Source organism: Pleurodeles waltl, chromosome 7 (assembly GCF_031143425.1).
Source record: "Pleurodeles waltl isolate 20211129_DDA chromosome 7, aPleWal1.hap1.20221129, whole genome shotgun sequence".
Taxonomy (NCBI): domain Eukaryota; kingdom Metazoa; phylum Chordata; class Amphibia; order Caudata; family Salamandridae; genus Pleurodeles; species Pleurodeles waltl.
The window spans coordinates 216,882,298-216,901,902 of record NC_090446.1 but is presented as its reverse complement, the minus strand read 5'-3'; the positions used below and the strand labels follow the sequence as shown (position 1 = coordinate 216,901,902).

At 46.3% G+C, this 19,605-nt stretch overlaps 1 protein-coding gene across 1 annotated transcript in view; it reads right to left on the bottom strand.

Annotated features, from left to right (window-relative positions):
* CTCFL (CCCTC-binding factor like) overlaps window positions 1-14,129 on the bottom strand; it is a 197,308-nt gene extending 183,179 nt beyond the window's left edge. The window contains exon 1 of the mRNA XM_069201618.1: window positions 13,791-14,129. Within this exon, the coding sequence (XP_069057719.1) occupies window positions 13,791-14,129 (339 nt within the window). The remainder of the gene's footprint in view (window positions 1-13,790) is intronic.
* Between the last annotated feature and the right edge of the window lie 5,476 nt (window positions 14,130-19,605).

Below are 19,605 nucleotides of genomic sequence, written 5' to 3'. Positions count from 1 at the left end.
ACTCCCTTCACTACTTGCATTATGTTCCCAATATTTTTCTTGTTTACTTCTGTATTGCTCTTGCAAAGCATAACAATTCTGAATCTATGTTTTTTGCCATCTTTCCTTCTAGTAAACTCAATTATATCTCCCACCTCCTCATAAGATGCATGGATTTCTCGTTTTAACTTTTCATTCATAGGACTTAATACCTCATAGTATGTTGATGTGCTTTCAGTTTTATTAGCAGTGGGCACATCTTTATCTACTGTTGGTTCTTTTACACTCAAATGTTTTTCCATTGTCATTAAATTCCTGGTGTGTCTTTTTTTTATTTCAATGAAAAAAGGGGGGAAAAAAAGGAGGATTGGGCGGTCCAGTGTACGTCCTCCCAACAATGTGATAATGTAAAGTGGTACACTGTTCCGAAATATAGTAAAGAGGAAAGAGAAAAGAAAAGGAGTCCTGATAATCAGGAGCAATAGTCCTCACACACCATATTTGGTGTCATGCTTCATCATCGGACAGCTCCTCGTCAGACCGGCGGGGGCTCTTTGCCGGAGATCTTTTTTATACTCGATGATGCCGCGGAGCCTAATATGGGTCCGAGAGAGGACAAATATACAAGAAAGAAAAGTAAAATTGGCTCAGATCCCTCACTCAATAATTTATTGCTTGCTATTGGGAAATGGTCAAGATTAAAAGAATAAAGGGAGTGAAGTCAGAGATAATGCTCGGACACTCACGCAGAAACAATCAAAATTGAGGAGGGTGGAAATGATCCAACACTCCTTAGTATGCGGTCGACATGTTTCGCGTCTCTTTTGGTCCAAGAGGATCCCGTGAAGCTTCTTCAGGACCTACTAAATCATAAAGTTTCTCTCAAAAAAACAAAACAATACACCTATACTCCTGCTGACTAACGCTCACAGTCAAGGCGTCATCAGTCACTTACTAGGATTAAACCGGACTGGCTTTTCTTTCCTATCAGTCGCCCATCTCCACTAAAGAATAGGCTCCATGGGATCACGCTGGCCTATCGCCCGGTTCACAGAGAATTTCTATGGTCGCCGGTGTCCTCAGCAGCACCTACCCAGGGGCCGCGTTCCCGGATGTGTCTTTTTTTTAACCAGTCTCTCATCAGTTCATCTAGTAAATTCTTATATGTACATGAAGCTGAAAAAGTGCATACACCTGCCACATAGTGCTCCACATTTTCTCCAGGCAGCTGAGAACCCAAAGAAAAACGTATATATCTTTCTAACACCTCATTCAGATTTCTTTCCATCATTCTCTAGTATTGTAGTGAGTGGCATCTTATATTTGTCATCTTCTTCGCAATCCTATCGTCTTCTTCACATCTGCTGGTAATTGGCAAATTCTTAAAAACGCTGCTACCTTCCATCACTAGATTATTTCTTAGCATGTTTAGATACTATAACATCACTGAACATGGCCTAACCTTGATTTCAAATGCTCCTTTCCATCTTTCCTTAACATTGCCCCTTCCCATAGATTTTTTCAAATTGATGAGGCTATCACAGATTCTATGCTCAAACGTTCCCCTTATGTTTTTGTAAACTGGTAACAAAATAGCTAAAATCACTGTTATGGAAACAAAACAAAATTCTTGCCTTCCCTTTTATTTTAACAAAACAAGCTAATAAAAGAGAAGTGGTCACCACCTTCAATGCGCTAATGTAGGCCATGAGCCAGAACCCCAAATTTAGGCCAGTGATACCACTCGGGGATGGGTTCTAATTATTTTATGCAAGGTATGGATGCCCAGAGATCGAAAATACTTGATAACAACCAATCACTCTTTGCCTTTTGTCTGATTTTATTGGATTAGCAACCATAGCTGAAAAAAAAATGTTTTCTTATTTTTGATAAATAGCATACAAATTCATCATAATAAGTGGAAAAATAAATCTAATTCCACCTAATTGGCTAAACTCAATATAATTAAAAAATAATAATTATGATAATTATTTGTAGGTAATGTATGTCATGGGTGATCATAACCACCATTTTATCATTCACATTCGCCATCATCATCTTTTTCTTCTGAATGGGAGTCAACATTCACAGCAATTTTCACAGGCAGGAAGTCTTGAGGTCATTTAGACAGCAGACACATGTTGGCAGTTTGCAGTTCCTAATGCAGTTGCAAACTAGTAGATCTAACACAGTCTGAGGAGCTGGCTGCTCCCCCATGCTGTCCACTACAAGTTGCTCTGCTCCCTTGAGTTTTTCCAACTTCCACCCACTGCCAATTGGACTAGGTTTCTGTGGATCATTTAGAAGACATCTCTTTGCTTATAGCGGCTTGATAATTTGCACGTTCTGCATGTTTCTTTAGACAGTCTCTGCAAGGTGGAAGTTGATGACAGTCTATCTCACCCTCTTTGCGCAAAATAGGTGATATCTCAGGTCATTTGTATGATTAACGAAGAATTTGGTGCATAAAGCAAGCACCAGAATTGCTCCAATTTGTCCATTAGTTATTCAGAGAGATCCCATTTGTTATTCAGAGAGCTGCCAAAATGTTTCCTCTGTATGTCTGTTGGCTGACAGGATTTTGAATGCACTTACTTTTCCTTTTCTTGCAAATGCGCTTACTGTGTCACATCCAGTAAAAGCATGGAGACATTTCATAGCTCATCAAACATTTTCACCAAGGGTTACAACTATTTTCCCAATATCGAGGACTTGCATGCTTATTTTAGTACCACATTTCAGAAACAACATAGCCATGATTCTATCATGGAATCCCGAACACATAATAAATACATGGGTGTTCATCTAAGCTTATCATTTCTGACTCATAACCCTCATTAGCAGCGTGTGCAGCATGCAGCAAAAAACTACCAACTGCTTTTTTTTGTGTTCTGTTGAGATCAGACACTTTGTGCCACCCCATAGATGTGATTTCCTAGCATATATCTTCACAGTTTGCGAACAGTGACTTATTCTCAAGTTTTACAACATACTCTGGTTTCCTCCATTTGTTAACAAGAAATGTGATGAGAGATGTTTTATTCTTTTTGTAGCTTAGGAATTTCCTCCCACTATCTGACAATCTGGGAAGGTAAGATGCTCTGTAACTGGTGGCAGAGTTCTTCCCCTTTGATTGTCCTTTTGCTGTTTTTAATAAACATCTTATTGAACATATCAATCACAACATTGATTCTTTGACTCCTATTTCTTTCCTGCAAAGCCATGGTCAAGACAGACATGGCCACCTCACCAAAGGTTGATTCCTCTCCTGAACAAGAAACATGCCATCAATCAGCATGCTGGAATTTCCAGGTATGTTCTCAGCAGGGGTAACGTTTTTCTGCAAGTATGTTGATAAAACAGTTTGTTTGTCTTTTGCAACAGACTTTCTGGAGTTGCTAAAGCCCACAGTAAAGGACCTAAAGGATGAGAGAATACATCCACTGTTTGAAGGTTCCGATTCTGTGCTGTCACAATGATTGGACCGAACATTACTTTGTCTGCTTTCATGATAATTTTCCTGCTGTTGCTGTTCACTGCCTTCTTCTTGAACATGTCAGTGTTTTTACGGCATATGGGAGCAACAATTGCTTGGGGGTTTCTGCTGGCCATTGTGACTGCATATATAGGTCCTCATTACAACCCTGGCGCTTGTTGTAAAAGTATCTGTAATACTGTCAACAGGCCGGCGGTAATTACCGCCAAATTATGACCATGGCGGCCAATGTACCACAGCGACCGCCAGGGCGGAAACAACAGGCACCACCACGGTAGCCGCCTACAGGCAGGCAGAAGTCAGTGTTCTGCCCACCATATGAAGACACTGCAATCCGCCACCTTTTCCGGGGTGGTACCAATGACATCAAAAGCCTGGCGGAAACAGACATCAGAAGTGAAAGGACTCCCCTTTGGAGACACAGGGAACAACCACGCTGCTGTGGAGCCCGAGCTGCATGTCTTCCCCATAGTCTTCTATGTGCTGCTCCACCATGAACGCCGGCGAAGACAACAACGGTGAGTACAAACGCCTAGCACACAAGGAAGGGAGGGAGGAAAAAGAGAGTCACACACACACGCACAACACCCCCTCCCCTCCCAAAACCATACAATCAGCTGCATTACTAAAACAATTTTACTCCGTAACTCGGATGAACAAAACGTTTTAGTAAAAGTGAATGTAATGAGAGCAACACATCAAATAAATAAGTGAGGCAAGATAATAGAAATATACATAGGTACATAAAAAGGGACATAGCCCAGTCCACAATGTACGTTGTCCACATGGCCACATGCCAAATTCCAAGGCCACACATGGCACCTGCCTCAACACGGAGAGAAAACTGCAGGGGCATCAGTTTGGAAATAGGCAGGCACCTCAGGGGGAGGGGAAACTGGGGGGCACCTCAGCCGGCAGATGGAACACGACCACTGGCTCTGGAGGGGGCATCATGCCCTGTGCTTGGTCCTGGGGAGTGCAAGGCCACAGTCTCTCAAGTGGGTGACTTGCCCACATGCTCTGGAGGGGGCAACATGCCATGTGCTTGGTCCTGGGGAGTGCAAAGCCACAGCCTCTCAGGTGGGTGTCTTACCCACTGGTTCTGGAGGGGTCATCATGTCCTGTGCTCTTGATCCTGGGGAGGCTGGGGTAGGTGGGTGTCTTACCCACTGGTTCTGGAGGGGGCATCGTGCCCTGTGCTCTTGATCCTAGTTAGCGCAAGGTCACGGTCTCTCAGGTGGTTGTCATACCCACTGGATTTGCAGGGGGCAGCACGCAGAGCAGCCCATGGAGGCAGGATTACATACCATCTGCCGGCAGTGATGGCTGCTCAATGGTGGTGGTGCTGCTGCTGGTGGTGGGGGAGGCTCCTTCCCATCCCCCACAGCCTCGAACGGCTGCTCAATGGTGGTGGTGCTTCTGCTGCAGATGGTGGGGGGAGGCTCCATCCCTTCCGCTGCAGCCTTGGACAGCTGCTCAATGGTGGTCGTGGTGGTGGTGCTGCTGCTGGTGGGGGGAGGCTCCTACCCATCTCCTGCAGCCTTGGACGGCTGCTCAATGGTGGTTGGTGGTGGGGCTCTGTCACAGTTCCAGCCCCAGGCCCCTTGCTCTTCCTGCCTGCTGGAGCAGGCTCCTTGCTCTTCCTGGCAGCAGCTGGGTCACGCTTCTTAGTCTTCCTGGCAGCAGCTGGTACAGGCTCCTTTAACTTCTTACCAGCAGCTGGGGCAGGCTCCTTAGTCTTCCTACCAGCAGCTGGGGCAGGCTCCTTAGTCTTAGTGACAGCAGCTGGGGCAGCCTCCTTTGTCTTCCTGGCAGCAGCTTGGGCAGGCTCCTTGCTCCTTCCGGCAGCTGTGGCAGGCTTCTTTCCCTTGAGGCTGCCTGGTGCAGGCTCTTTCTCCCTCAGGAAATGTGCCCCGGATCCTCTCCCACCATGAGTGGGCATGGTGACGACTGGGCCCGTGGACTGGTTGGCTGAGGTACTTGGCTGGGTTTTTGCCACCCTGGTGAGACGTGCAGGATGGGGGGGAGGGGAAGAGGTAGGGAAGAGGTCCATGGTGGATAGAAAATGTTTTTTAGGTACACTGGGGTGGAAAGAGGGAGAAGGTTTGGGAGTGGAGGAAGAGGGAGTGGTTGTAGGAGGTGTCTGTCTGCTGATTTCGGGTGCAGGTGCATGGGCTGGATGCTGTTGTGAGGTCGATGGCTGTTGGGTGTCTGAGTGCTTGGATTTGTGTACCTTGGGAGGGGGGGACAGACACAGTGGGAGAGGATACAGGGCACGTGTGCATGGCTGTTGTGGAGGTGTCTGCCAGTGAGCTGTATGTTCTGCTTGGTGTGGTGGTGATGCTGGTAGTGGATGATGGTGTAGTGCATGCAGGTGTGAGTGTAGACGAAACTGGGAGGGAGGTGGAGGAGGAAGGGAACACAGTGGAAATTGTGGATGTTGGTGTGTCTGCATGTGGATGGTGTTTGTGTAAGTGCCTGTGGGATGAAGTGTGGTGCTTGTGTTTGCCTGAACCCCTCTTGTGTGTTGTCTTGTGTGCATTCTCGTCTGCCTGTGTGCTTTAGATAGGTTGGGATTGAGGAGAATGGGATTGGGAAGAGGAAGTTGGAGGGTGGAAACAGGGACAATGACTGCCATCAGAGAGGAGGCCAGAGCCTGGATTGATCTCTGTTGGGCCGCCAAGCTAGTGTGAATACCCTCCAGGAATGCATTAATCTGTAGCATCTGGACTGCCGGCCCCTGGATGGCATTCACAATGGTTGACTGCCCTACATAGATGGATCTCAGGAGATCAATAGCCTCCTCACTCAGGGCAGCAGGGCTCACTGGGGCAGGGCCTGAGATGCCTGGGGCAAAGTAAATGCCCACCCTCCTGGGTCAGCGGGCACGGGCTACTCGCTGAGGGGCTGCTGGGAGGGCATAGCTGGTACGGGGTGGCGGCTGTACCTGTAGCTGGAGGGGTCACAGAGGTGTCCGCCACCACCAGGGAGCTTCCATCGGAGGAGGTATCTGTGTCAGAACTGTCCCCTCCAGTCTCTGCCGTGGTACTCCCCTCGCCCTCCGTCCCACTGGTGCCCTCAGCGTCAGTGGACTCTGCCTCCTGGGTCCTGTGGGATGCAGCTCCCTCCGTCGCCGGTGCCTCTACTCCTCCGCCAGATGATACTAATGCACATAAGGACAGGGTGACAAAACAAGAAGGGGGACAAAGGATACACTTGGTCAATGGCTGCACCAACACCACTGTAGGCGTGCACAGCACCCTCACACACAGGTAAAAGGCCTACGCACTATGCATTGCACTACCAGTGCTATTGCTAGCCACCAAGGCATGGGAAGGGCACACACTGGCAAATGCAGCACACCTGGCACCCACGCAGCCCTGACCAGTAGTGAATGCCTACGAGCTAGGTAGCAATAATTTCCCTTCTGAACCCTAGCCACCAGGGGACCTACACTGCAATGTCAGGCCTGGCCCAGCGGCACCCACTGACACACATCCACCACCCGGATACCACCCCACCAGGAGCTAGTAGTAATGATGGGCACTGTACTCACCCCCTTGTGGCTGCTGTGATGCCCTCAAGCACCCATCCAACTCTGGTTAGGCTACCGCCAGTATGCGGGCCATCAGGGGGGTCAGGGTTCAACGGGCACCCTTTCCTCGTTGGGAGGCCATCCCCAGCTGGGCCTCCAGTGTCTTCCGTGCCCAGTGTCTCAGGTGCTCCCACCGTTTCTAACAGTGGGTGCTCTGCCTGCCGTAGACATCCAGGGTCCGCACATCCTTGGCGATGGCACACCATATACCCCTATTTTGATGGGCGCTGACCTTCAGAGGAAATACACACAGTGTTAGTCAGACACTCCTGCCTGTTACACTTATGGCGCACCATACTCCTTCACATCTCCATTTCCACACACATGGCCCAGCACCAAACCAATACGCCGCCCAGAGGACATCCACTCACCCCCCTTACAAGTCTCACGACCTACTCGTTGTCTATGGCCCACTGGAAGTGTGGCGAGGTCTTGGTTCCTATAGGTTCTGCCTTGGCCCAAGTAGGGGTGACCCTTTATGGTAGCACTGTGCTGCTGACGGAGGGAACGCCAAAGGCAGTCCGTGCCCTCCAGAAGCAGTCCCCGAGGGGAAAAAACCCAAAAAGGGAAAAAACCTCAAACAGGAACTCCTGGAACAAAAACAAAAAGTAAAAAGTAAATCTGAACAAAAGACAAAAATGACAATGAAAAAAGCTGGAACAGGCTCAGAAAACATATAACTGACGCAAAAGAACAGGAGCGAAGATCACCACCCAAAGGAAGTGTTGCAGTGCAAAGAGAACAGGAATCACACACCTTATATACCCAAAGAACAGGAAGTGACCGGCAGGAAGTAAAAGACACCATATTGGATTGGGAATATAGCATAGAAAAAGTCACCATGTAAGTAAGGTTTCAAAGGCATGCAGGGAGAAGAAAGGCATGCTGGGAAGGAGAAAGGAACATGGAAATGAAAGAAAGGTATAAATACAGGAAGAAACGAGGAAAACAAAAAAGAAGAAAGAAAAAAGAAGCAGAAGGTAATTGGGGGTGAATGGGGAGTGGAGGCAGGCAAAAACTAGCAGGGGTGCGCCGCACTCTTAATGTGTCGAGGCCCCATACCCAATTCGGGGCTTTGATAAAAATAGAAAATGGCAGGAGCGCGGCACGTCCTGCCGCGGCGGCTCGTGCCCGCGTCCCGAGCAGAATGTTCAGCTCGCGACAACAAAAAGCCTTCACACACACCACTCCAAGCATTCATGCCACATGCATCGTGCCCACAGTATACTGACCTGTTGGTCTGGAGGCCCATACAGCAGTCCGTACTGGGGTAGGACCCCATCCACCAGTCTCTCCAACTCTGCCGAAGTGACGGCAGGGGCCCTTTTCCCAGTCACACGGGCCATGGTAGATTCCAGACACAGGTCACAGCAGCACATGCAGTGTAGGTCCTCTCCTGTTGAAGATCAGGTAGCAAATGAGGAATCTGATATAAAATGGAAGTCACGTCCGCGGAGGTGCATACCGTCACCGCCGACGTAGATCACCATTGGCCACTGTAACCCATAGGGCCCAATTATAACCAATGAGGGGTTGCATGGCGGTTCCCGACCGCCTCCCTCAATGACGCACAACGTCAGCAGAATTACCTCACTTCCACCTGTCCCTCCACACAGGACAGGCGGATGCCATTTCAGAAGGTGGGGGGCAAGCCCTGGATAATTGTTGCGTCACTGTTTAAATTTGGACATAATGGACAAAGTACACTGACCCATTACAAGTTAACAGCATGCAATGTTCTGTTGTAGCCTCATTGTTCAGTCTGTGACCAGCTCCTCACTCTTTTGCCCCATAGATACCTACCGCTGTGGATGAATAGGAGATGGAGACATACCCCCGAGTACAGACCCCTGGTGGACTCGGCAACAATGGAGGACAGACACATAATACACACCTATAGACTTGACAGGGCCACAATCACAGAGCTGTGTGCCCACTTGGAGCCTGACCTGATTTCTGCTATCCGTTACCCCACTGGGATCCCCCCTCTTGTGCAAGTTCTATCTGTGCTCCATTTCCTGGAAACTGGTTCTTTCCAAGTGACAGTGGGCTTGGCTGCAGGAATGCCACAGCCAATGTTCTCAATAGTGCTGACAAGAGTGCTGTCTGCCCTGATTAAGCACATGTGCAGCTACATTGTATTTTCCCAGGTGAAAGATTTGTCCACATTGAAGGCAGAGTTCAATGCAATGGGATATATCCCCAACATAATTGGGGCGATTGATAGAGCACATATTGCTTTTGTTCCCCCCGTCAAAATGAACAGGTGTTCAGAAATAGAAGAGTTTCCACTCTGTTAATGTACAGATTGTGTGCTTGGAGGACCAGTACATCTCCCACGTCAAAGCTAAGTATCCTGATCTGTGCATGATGCCCTTATCCTGAAGAATAGCAGCATTCCAAATGTGATGGCCCAACTACAGAGGCACAGGGTGTGGCTAATAGGTGAGCCCTGGTACCCACCCAGTAAATGTTGGCGTATGGGTATGGTGTGGCCCATATGGGATAGTGTGTGGCTAAATGTTGTCCCTCAATATTGCAGGTGACTGTGGTTACCCCAGCCTATCTTGGCTGCTGACCCCTGTGAGGAATGCCAGGACAAGGGCAGAAGAACGTTACAATGAGGCACATGGGCGAACCAGAAGGATTATAGAACGGACCTTTGGCCGCCTAAAGGCCAGGTTCAGGTGCCTCCATCTAACAGGTGGATCCCTGTGCTACTCACCCAAGAAGGCCTGTCAGATAATAGTGGCATGCTGCATGTTGCACAACCTTGCCCTCAAACTCCATGTGCCTTTTTCTGCTGGAGATGCCTGTGTGGCAGGAGTGGACCCTGTGGAAAGTGAGGGTGAGGAGGCATAGGATGAGGACAATAGAACAGCAGCCATCTCACAATACTTCCAATGGCACACAGGTAAGACAGTGTTACTTCACATTTCATTGTAATTATTTTAAATTTCTGTGGCACTAGCATGCTGGTATTTCCTACTTGTATGCCCACTTACTGTACCCTTTGGCAATTCATTTTACAGATGTTGGTGCCTCACAATAGTTCCTGGTGTGATCACTGCAGCCAGCTAAGGTCATTAACATATGCTCATTTATTGTACAGTTGAATTGCAAAGTTTGAACCTGGCTAAATTAATACATATTTGAATAATTTGGCATACGCCATATGTCTATTTTTTTCAACGGTGTTTATTGAAATGCTAAGAAAAAGAGGGGCAAGTGCAATAGGATGGGGTGATGATGGAGGAAATTCCAAGGTATTGTTCCAGTCTATTTGTAGCACAGATGCATTGTCCAAGGGGAGATAGGAAGGGGAGCAATGGCAGTTCAAGGTGGACAGGGTGACTGTATGGGACACAAGGGTGACAATCAAGAGTCTAATTTCCTGGCGGGGTCTTGGCAAGTGTCTCTGGCTTCTGTCTAGATCGCAGGGAACGTTTGTGGGGTGGTTCTCCTTCTGCAGGGGGAGGTGTGCTGGTGGCCTGTTGGTCCTGTGGCAGGGCCTCCTGTCCACTAGCAGCAGCGGAGGTGGAAGGCAGTTCAGATGTCTTGCTAGTGGCAGGAGCCCGCTGTTGTGAGACTGGCTCCCTCATTATATTGGCCATGTCTGCCAGCACCCCTGCTATGGAGACCAGGGTACTGTTGATGGCCTGCAAGTCCTCCCTGATCCCCTGGTACTGTTCCTCCTGTAGCCGCCTGTTCTCCTGCACATTGTCCAGGATCTGGCCCATTGTGTCCTGGGAATGTTGATATGCTCCCAGGATCTCTGCAAGTGCCTCCTGGAGAGTCAGTCCCTTGGGCCTGTCCTCCTCCTGGCACACAGAACTCCTCCCAGTTTCCCTGTTGTCCTGTGCCTCTGTCCCCTGAACTGTGTGCCCACTGTCACTGACCCCAGGTCCCTGATTGTCTTGGGTATGAGGTGTGGCCTGGAGTCCCTGTAGAGGTGGACACACTGCTGATTTGTGTGTCCTGGGGACAGAGGTATGGGTACGCTGGGTGGGTGCTGTGGTGTTGTTTCCTGATGGAGGAGGTGGTGTGTGACTGGGCCTGGGTAACCGGCTGTCCAGAGGTCCCTGATATGGGCCAGGTTGGTCATCCAGATCCTGAAAACCAGAGTTGCTGTCATCGCTGTGGGCCTCTTCTGTGGGGGGGGCGGCTGGATATTGCTGTCTCCTCCTCTCCGCTGACATTGGCTGGGGTACCTGTGGGGATGTAAATGTTGTGTTATTGTTTCTGTGTCTGACATATTGTGCATCCGTGGCTTGCCCTCTTTGGTTGTATTTGCCCTGGCAGCTTTCACTTGTGTATGTCGGTATGTGGTGGGATAGCTGATTCTCTCTGGTGTGCATGCTTTAGTGATAGGTGACCATGCAGGGCTGTGAATGGTGTCCATGCATTGGTATGGCGTGCAGGGCTTGGAATTGGGATGAGAGAGATGTGATAGTGGGGTGTGTGGGATGGAGTTCAGTGATGGGAGTGAGGGTGGGGGTATGTAATGGCATGCAGGTAGGGGGATAGTAGTAGTAGAGAGTTGACTTACCAGAGTCCAGTCCTCCTCCTACTCCGGCAAGGCCCTCAGGATGCATGATTGCCAAGACTTGCTCCTCCCGTGTTGTTAGTTGTGGGGGAGAAGGTGGGGGTCCACCGCCAGTCCTTTGTACAGCGAGTTGGTGTCTTGCTGCAATGGAACACACCATCCCCCGTAGGTCGTTCCACCTCTTCCTGATGTCATCCCTGGTTCTTGGGTGTTGTCCCACGACGTTGACCCTGTCCACGATTGTCCACCATAGCTCCATCTTCCTAGCTATTGATATCTGCTGCACCTGCGCTCCAAATAGCTGTGGCTCTACCCTGATGATTTCCTCCACCATGACGCTTAGCTCCTCCTCTGAGAATCGGGGGGGTGTTTATGGTGCCATTGGTGATGTTTTGGGGTGTGTGATGTGGGGTGCGTGGGTGGTGTATAGGTGTAGGTAGTGTGTGGCTCTGTTTTTTTCTGTTGTCTTGGTGTCTGTCTCGTGCCAATGGTTTGTATTCGTAAAGGGTTGTGGGTAATGTGAGTGTGTGTTTTATAGGAGTGTGGGTGTTTGGGTGTGGTGTATATATGGGTGCCAGGTGTGTGTTGTTTGGATTGTCCAATGTGGTGTTGTTTTGTTTAAGTGTGTGTATTTTGAGCGCAGCTGTATGTACCGCCAATGGCCTCCCGCAATGAATGTCCACTGTGGTGATTCGTGGGTCATAATGTGATGGGCGTTGTTCTGTTGGTGTAACGGTGTGGGTTTTGATACCGCCACTTTATCAATGACCTTTGGTGTGGTGGAATTGTGTTTGTGGCTGAATAGTAATGGATTGGTGTGTGTGTGTGTGTGTCATAATATGGTGGCCGGATATCCGCGGTGGTAAGTTGGCGGCAGTCAGCATGACAGTAAGTGGGATTTACTGCCAATGTCATAATGAGGGCCATAATGTCCTGACTGAATGATTGCATAAGTAAGGCAACCCTTTGGACGGCTTTGTGTTTTTTGGATCTCCAGTCAGAGGTCCTAATAGGAATCTTTTAAGGTAATCAGGCACTGTAAATTATTTTTTTGTTGTTGTCCTCATTTACCACCACTATCGGACTCAGGGGGAGAAACCCCAAAGAGGGAAACCACCATCACTCTTTACCTCTCTCTACGAGAGGCTCCTGTCTAGATTGAAACTGAGTCTGTGATCGTGCACTGCTTTAAAAGTCCACAGAGAAATTATCCCAGGACCAGCAAGTAGTATTATCATAGGACAGTGCCAAACTACTCCCCTGCTCTTTCCAACCAGGCTCTAATGGGCTCCAAAAACGTTGCACAATACTTTTCCCCTTCACATCAAGATTTAAATGATAAACAAGTGACTCCTTCCACTCCCGGAAAGTCGGGGAAGAAACAGAAACCAATTTTTTGCAAATTTCTCTCCTGGCCAGCAATGACATGTAGAAAAGTAGTTTAGCACAGTCTCTATTAATTATTCAGTGATTCAGCTGGCATCCAAAAATAACTAAGGAGGGACTTACCTGACAGTTTTTGGAAATAATTTCCCCTACTACCTCACTCACCTATTTCCAAAATTGGGTGGGCTCGGGGTACCTCAGAAACATATGAAGATCATCAGCCAAGGCCAAACCACATTTCTTGCAGGCCATTGAGTTTCCGTGCCTCAATTTAGCCAGCTTTCCTCAAGTCCAGAAGGCCCTATGGACTGACAGTAGATGATTTCTTTTTAAAGAAGCAGGGCTCACTGTAGCATATAAAAGCATATTAGACACCTGTCATAAATCTCTTATCAGTCGTCCTGACAAGTCTTCTCCCCACACTTCTTCCCGAATGGTAAAATCTCCATCTGCGATCTCCAGTATCAACCAGTACAGTTTTGTAACCTCCTTTTTCTAGGGGGGTTCTGATGTAGCAACTCTTCCAGATCATTCGAACCCTCTCTCTTCCTTTACACACTTCATACAGCTGGTTATATGGAGGTATTTGAATTTAGAGAGATTGCCCCCCATCTCCATATTGAGGGCCTCACACCCATTATTAACCAGGCGCCCCATTCCAAAAACCCTTTCTTCTTTATAGGTGCGGCCAACCTGTCACAAGTCCATTCTGGAGAGTTCCAAATAGGAGCGTACACACTATAATATGGTAAAGTGGTAGCTCTCCTCACAACCCCCTAGAGCTTTACCAATCCCAACATTACCACTGTAAATGAATCTTGATCAATGTCTGATGGATGATATAGCAAAGGTGTTGATGTCAAGTTTGTTTTAATCATTGTTCTTGTATGCAGTGATGTTTTATCAATGATCTTGTTCATGTCTGTTGCCTTAACCTTTAAAACTGATAATTCTCTTTTCAAACTCTGGTTTTCTCTTACAACGTCCTGCAGCATGACACTATCAGGTTGGGCCAATAATCTTTCTTGGTTGTCTGGGAACATGTGGAGGCTGTCACCAAACTCAGAGTCCAATATTCTTGTAATATGCTTCTTGGTTGAATTGTCTGTTCCCTGTATCCTTTGCATGTCATGGGGGTTTCAAGCCATTCAGTGAGACGCGTCACACATATTACCTCTTTGTTAGGAATAATCACAGTTCTAATGTATTGAAATAGTTCATCATATGCTTCTTCTTTCACATTTTTGTAGTGATCATCGGTTTGAATGCCGGATGCATGATCTTCCACTTTTGCTTTAACCCTTGTATAGTTCCTATAGCAAGATGATTGATAATGGGCTGCTGCAGCTACTATGTTTCTACTACAAATTGATAAGATTTTTTAATCACAATTAATGGTTGTACACTCCCCAAGCCTTTTGCCAACTCCACGGTCTGTGGCCTTGATTAATTTCTCATGCGATGATGTTCCCTTGTAGCATTTTATCTTTCCACAAAATATACATTCTTCCGCATACACATTTGACTTTAATGATGTTCTCCTGTTTGAGCGTTTACTAGTGCACTCACTCTTTCCAGCATTGTCACTGACCCGTGCTTCAGCTTTTCGCTCAATAGTCTGTAAATCGCTCTTCATAGTAACCAGACTCCTGCACTTCCTGTAGTAAAATACTTGGTGAACCATGTTGCTTCCCACATTTCTCTCAATGTCTAACAGTGGAATGTGATTCCTTACTTGAACTGCCTCTAAAAATGTTTTCCATGATGAGTAGCCCTGCGGGCTTGTCAGCATAACTCCATGGTAGACATTTGACCATAAATGAATTACACACTGGGGATCAGAAGGACAAGATGTGGTTGTTTCAGTTTTCTTCATGATGCTGCACGGTCCTTCACCACCAGGTCTGGAAAAAGAAATGAATTAAAAATGTATACATTTTACTTGGTGTACTTAATATAATCATAATTACTATTATAATTATTATCAATTTATATAATCACATTTACTGTAATTGTAATTTTTAATAATAAAATTCACAATACTAAAAATTGTGAAAAAAAATCCATTTACATCAAGGTGTCTTGGGAGTGGAGTGGTAACTCACAAAAGGCAAAGCGATATGACTCGCTAGCACATATTTTCATTCTCTAGGCATTCATACCTTGGCAATAAATTTCAAATCAGAACCCATCCCTCCAAGTGGTACCAATAACATGGTTGGCTCAAAGGGGACTGTGTTTAATATATACTTGAGGAAAGAGATTAGCTGCTGTTGATTTAAAAGTACACCTCCTTTCTTTTATTTCCACAGTCTGTGTTCTCTGTTGGTGACACAATGCAATGATAACAGTTCCTGAGTTTTTCCTGCTCATTTGAAACTTAAGTAGATGGACTTGAAAGTTCCGGTTTAGTTTTGCACCTTGGATGATACTTCCTGGTAAAAACAGGATTTCTTCCGTTTGTTATGATGTTGTTTGCCACAAAGCACGAATGGTTGCCGCTTTATCAGCTGGCACAAATAAATTGTTGTATGCTTCTTGGAAAAATGTACTGTACCAAACAATGCTTCACTAGGAAATATGTGCTGTTCATTCGCTACAAGGTGTAGCACTCTTTCTACTACAGTTGCAGTTGTCTTGTGCACTACGCATCCTTTAAGTTATGCGCATAGCACTGAGAAACAACTTAAATGCATAGCTTTTTATTCTATACACTTACGGTATCTCAGTACCTTCAAACGTCTTTAGTTTAATTTTCTTTAACTTTCATGTTGATCCCTACTGCCAGTTGCATGACACAATCATTGTTCATCCCCAGGGGCGTAGCTTAGTCAGTGAGATTCTGTGGCGTGAATCTCAAATTTCCCAACTAAAAAGCAGTTGGCCACAGCCTGAATGAGTAAGATGACCCTGGTTTGGAATAGATAGTCCCCATGAGGAAGGATAAGGGTCAGTTCTGATTTGCATTAGGTAGGTCTCTGGAGCTGATTTAGAGGTGGTGGACAGGGTTCTCCATCACAGTGGTGACAGAGTACCCTGTCTGCAAAACTTAAGTCGCACCCTTCTGATTTTGATTTAGCAGACCACAAGGTTTATGAGGATGGATTAAAATTTACTTTGTAGGTATAAAACTTCCTTAGATGGCCCAAAGGACTAGGAGCCTTCAGAGGCCAGTCAGGAACGAAAAGGAGGGCTTTTGGGTGGGAGATTTCATAAAGAAAATGGTCCTGTGCATAATATTCCCATATAAATCATAGAAAAACGCATGCACAGTTCCATAAGATTTTGTTATATATATATATATATATATATATGATGTATTTGCCTGGGTCGTGTCCCCTTAATAAATAATGAAATTGATCTTACCCATTTACAACAGGTGTTCAGACTCCAGGCAGGCTCCTTGTACAAGAGAGAAACACACTTTGAAAATACCGCCCCGATTATCACTACGCGCAACCGGCGTCCTTCACTCTGAATTGAAAAGTGAAATTGACGCCCGTCCCATGAGGGGGTAGAGTGTGCTAAGCGTGAACAGTGATGTGTGGCCCTGTAGCCTGAGAGCCCAAGATAATCAAGTGTAGCGACGGCAAAGGAGTGACGAGCGTTCCTGTGGCGATGCTGTAGATAGAAAAGCACAACACTGAAAAAAATACACTTTAAATCACTAGTAAAAATACACACTATTGGTACTTATCAGCTCGGCTGCTAGAGCAGCGAAGAAAGAGGAGCAAGGAACATCGGGGGAGGCTCTTCAAGAGGACGCTGTTCTGGGAATGGTTGACCCTGTGTGAAGACTCATAGGACTTGTGGTTTGTTATTTTTTTTACCGTTTATTAAAGGCTACTGGTTAAAAATACCTAATCCTGGGTTCCGTTGGCATTGGTGTTCCAGGAGGGCCATGGCGTAGAAGCGCATCGGGAAGACTTGAAGTTCCGGTTCTATGTCAGCGGCAGTCTCCTCTGTGTCCCTGAAGGTGAGTCTTTCATCTTGTGTGCAGTGTTTCCGCCAGGCTTTTGATGGCGTTGGTACCGCCACGGAAATTATGGCTGTTTGCTATGTTATAATATGGTGGGTGGTACCTTGGTTTCCGCCTGGCTGTTTATGGCCACCGCTGTAGTCAGTGGTGTTAACGCCCTGGAGGTTGATGTGGTACAGTGGCTGTCAATGGGTGGTATCACCGCCATGGTCATAATTTGGCGGTAATGCCACTTTTGCAGTCACCGGCAATGTCATAATGAGGGCCTATGTGTTCATAATATGTGGTGTCACTCAGTAAACTCTTGCATTTCTATCTGAAGAATGCAGTGTCTAGAACTACAATTGCTCCCCTTTATCTGCAGGTTTGATAATAATATCTGGAAATTGGGATAAAGAGCGGATAGCTTGTCTTTCATTATTCAATACGTTTTGGAAAGGTTGTGTAGGTTGTAATAGGCCAATCTCATAGTGAACTGCTTTCTCAAACGTTAAGACCTCAATAGGTACCACACTGGGAGGGGACATGAAGGGGGATGGTTTCCTCAAATTGGTATCTCCTATCAAAGTAGTACTGAGGCGGTCTTTAAAGAAGAAATGCAAATGAATTTTCCGAAAAAGCGTAGTTATCTTGCAATTAAGTTGAAATAAGTCTTCTTTCGGAGTGGGAACAAAACCCAAACCTTTGTTTAGGACTGTTAATTCTGTAGAAGTTAGTATTTTGTCAGAAAGGTTGACGACTAGGTCTTCTTTCCTGACGCTCCGCTGCAACTGATTATCATCTGTGGTTCTTCTGTTGCCCAGTGCACTTTCTTGCCTCTTCCTCTGTTTCTTCCTCTGCTCCTGCCCCTGCCTCTTCCTAAAAAAGGATTGAACGGTGTATGTGGGTGGGGTTCGAAGAAAGGATATGAAAGTTGGTTCCATACTGGGAATTGTGGGTACGGAAATTTAGGTGCTATATTTATTTGAGAAAATTAGCGATACGGGTTTTTCTTCCATTCCTCATCAATAATCCAATCATCTGAGCTAGAACTGTGGTGATAAGAATGTAGTTTAGTGGGAAGGCTTCCCGATTCATCTGAAGACCTTGAACCTCCTTCATGTTGATAATCCTCCTTTATGTAGGGGTATACTTTCTCTCTACTGAATTTTTCAATCTTTCTGTAGTTTGGTAATTTTCTGGCGAGTAAGGTGTTCTTTGGTTTTGTTAAGTTCCGAATTGATTTCCGCCAATCAGGATTTGAACTGGGCTAGCTGAATAGTAGCCTAAATGGACGCTTCCATCATGGAGATCTGGATAGTGAGAGAATCAGCCAGTCTTTTTGAAGTATTTATGATCAGAACTAGCCAATCTCACTTACATTTCCAAGATATCTGGGCCCGGTCGTTCCTAAATCGTAGGTCTTGTAAAAATATACGTGGTACGTTAGTGACTATCAGGCCGTTAGGGGCAATATTGGTCCTCAGATATTCCATTGTTACTGTGCCATGCAAAACAGTTTTGATCAGCTCTTTTTTTAAGGATGATAACCTGTCCCAATATTCCTTAGAACAACCAGAAGGACCACTGTTGTCCTCCCCTAAAATTGAGGGGGTTTTGAGAATCGCTTGGACAGTGTCCTCATCAAAACGTAGACCCTGAAGGTCTGACATATTTGCTACAAGTTCTAATAAACCTGAATGCAATCAAGAAAATGCCCCACAGCTAACCGCTGTGCTAAAGTGCCGAGAACGAAAAGGAGGGCTTTTGGGAGGGAGATTTCATAAAGAAAATGGTCCATATACATCATAGAAAAACTGATGCACAGTTCCATAAGAATTTATTTATATATAGATATATATATATATATATGACAAATCTACCCCTAGTGCAGGAGAGATCAGCAATGGTCCCTGTGGGTCTCCAAAATCAGGAACAGGAGCCCTCACTCACCAATTGGTGACATGCGTCATCATCGGGCTTTGCTCCTCGTCAGACCGGCACTGCAATGTCTGACGGGCCCCTTGTGGGGGCTGTTTACTGGAGATCTTTTGAAGAGAATTGCCGGTGGTGAATGCAGTAACGTGGGACTGGGAAAGTGAGCTGTTAAAATTGACTAGTAGGGCCATATAGTGAAATATTTATTGAAAAAGTGGGCCTGTGTCAAGACTGAAAATAAATTAGTTCAGAGGAAGTAAGAATAATGTCCGTCTTACCCTATTCAAAATGTGGTACCTGATGTCAGTGAGCCCTATAGGCTAGGGATCAAGTATGTGTGTTGCGGGGATAGGATCTATACTGGAACCCTTGTCGAAATTCTGTGACTTTTTCCTCCAACCTATTGTTCAGCAAACATCCGCCTTTCATAAGGACACAAAAGACACTTTGATACTGTTAGACCCCATCAATGCTAGTGGGACCACGGATATGCTGATATGTCTGGATTTTGAAGCATTATACACTAACATACCACAGGACGCTACTTTAGAGGCTGTTGAGGAGATCCTCACTTTCAATACTTGGCCTTATAAGTCCCCAATAAGCTTTGATTTTTAATGTGCCAGCTTGGCCTTGAGAGATTTTTTTTCAGTTTGAAGATGACTTACATCCTCATACAAGGGACTTCCATGAGCAGCACCTTTGCT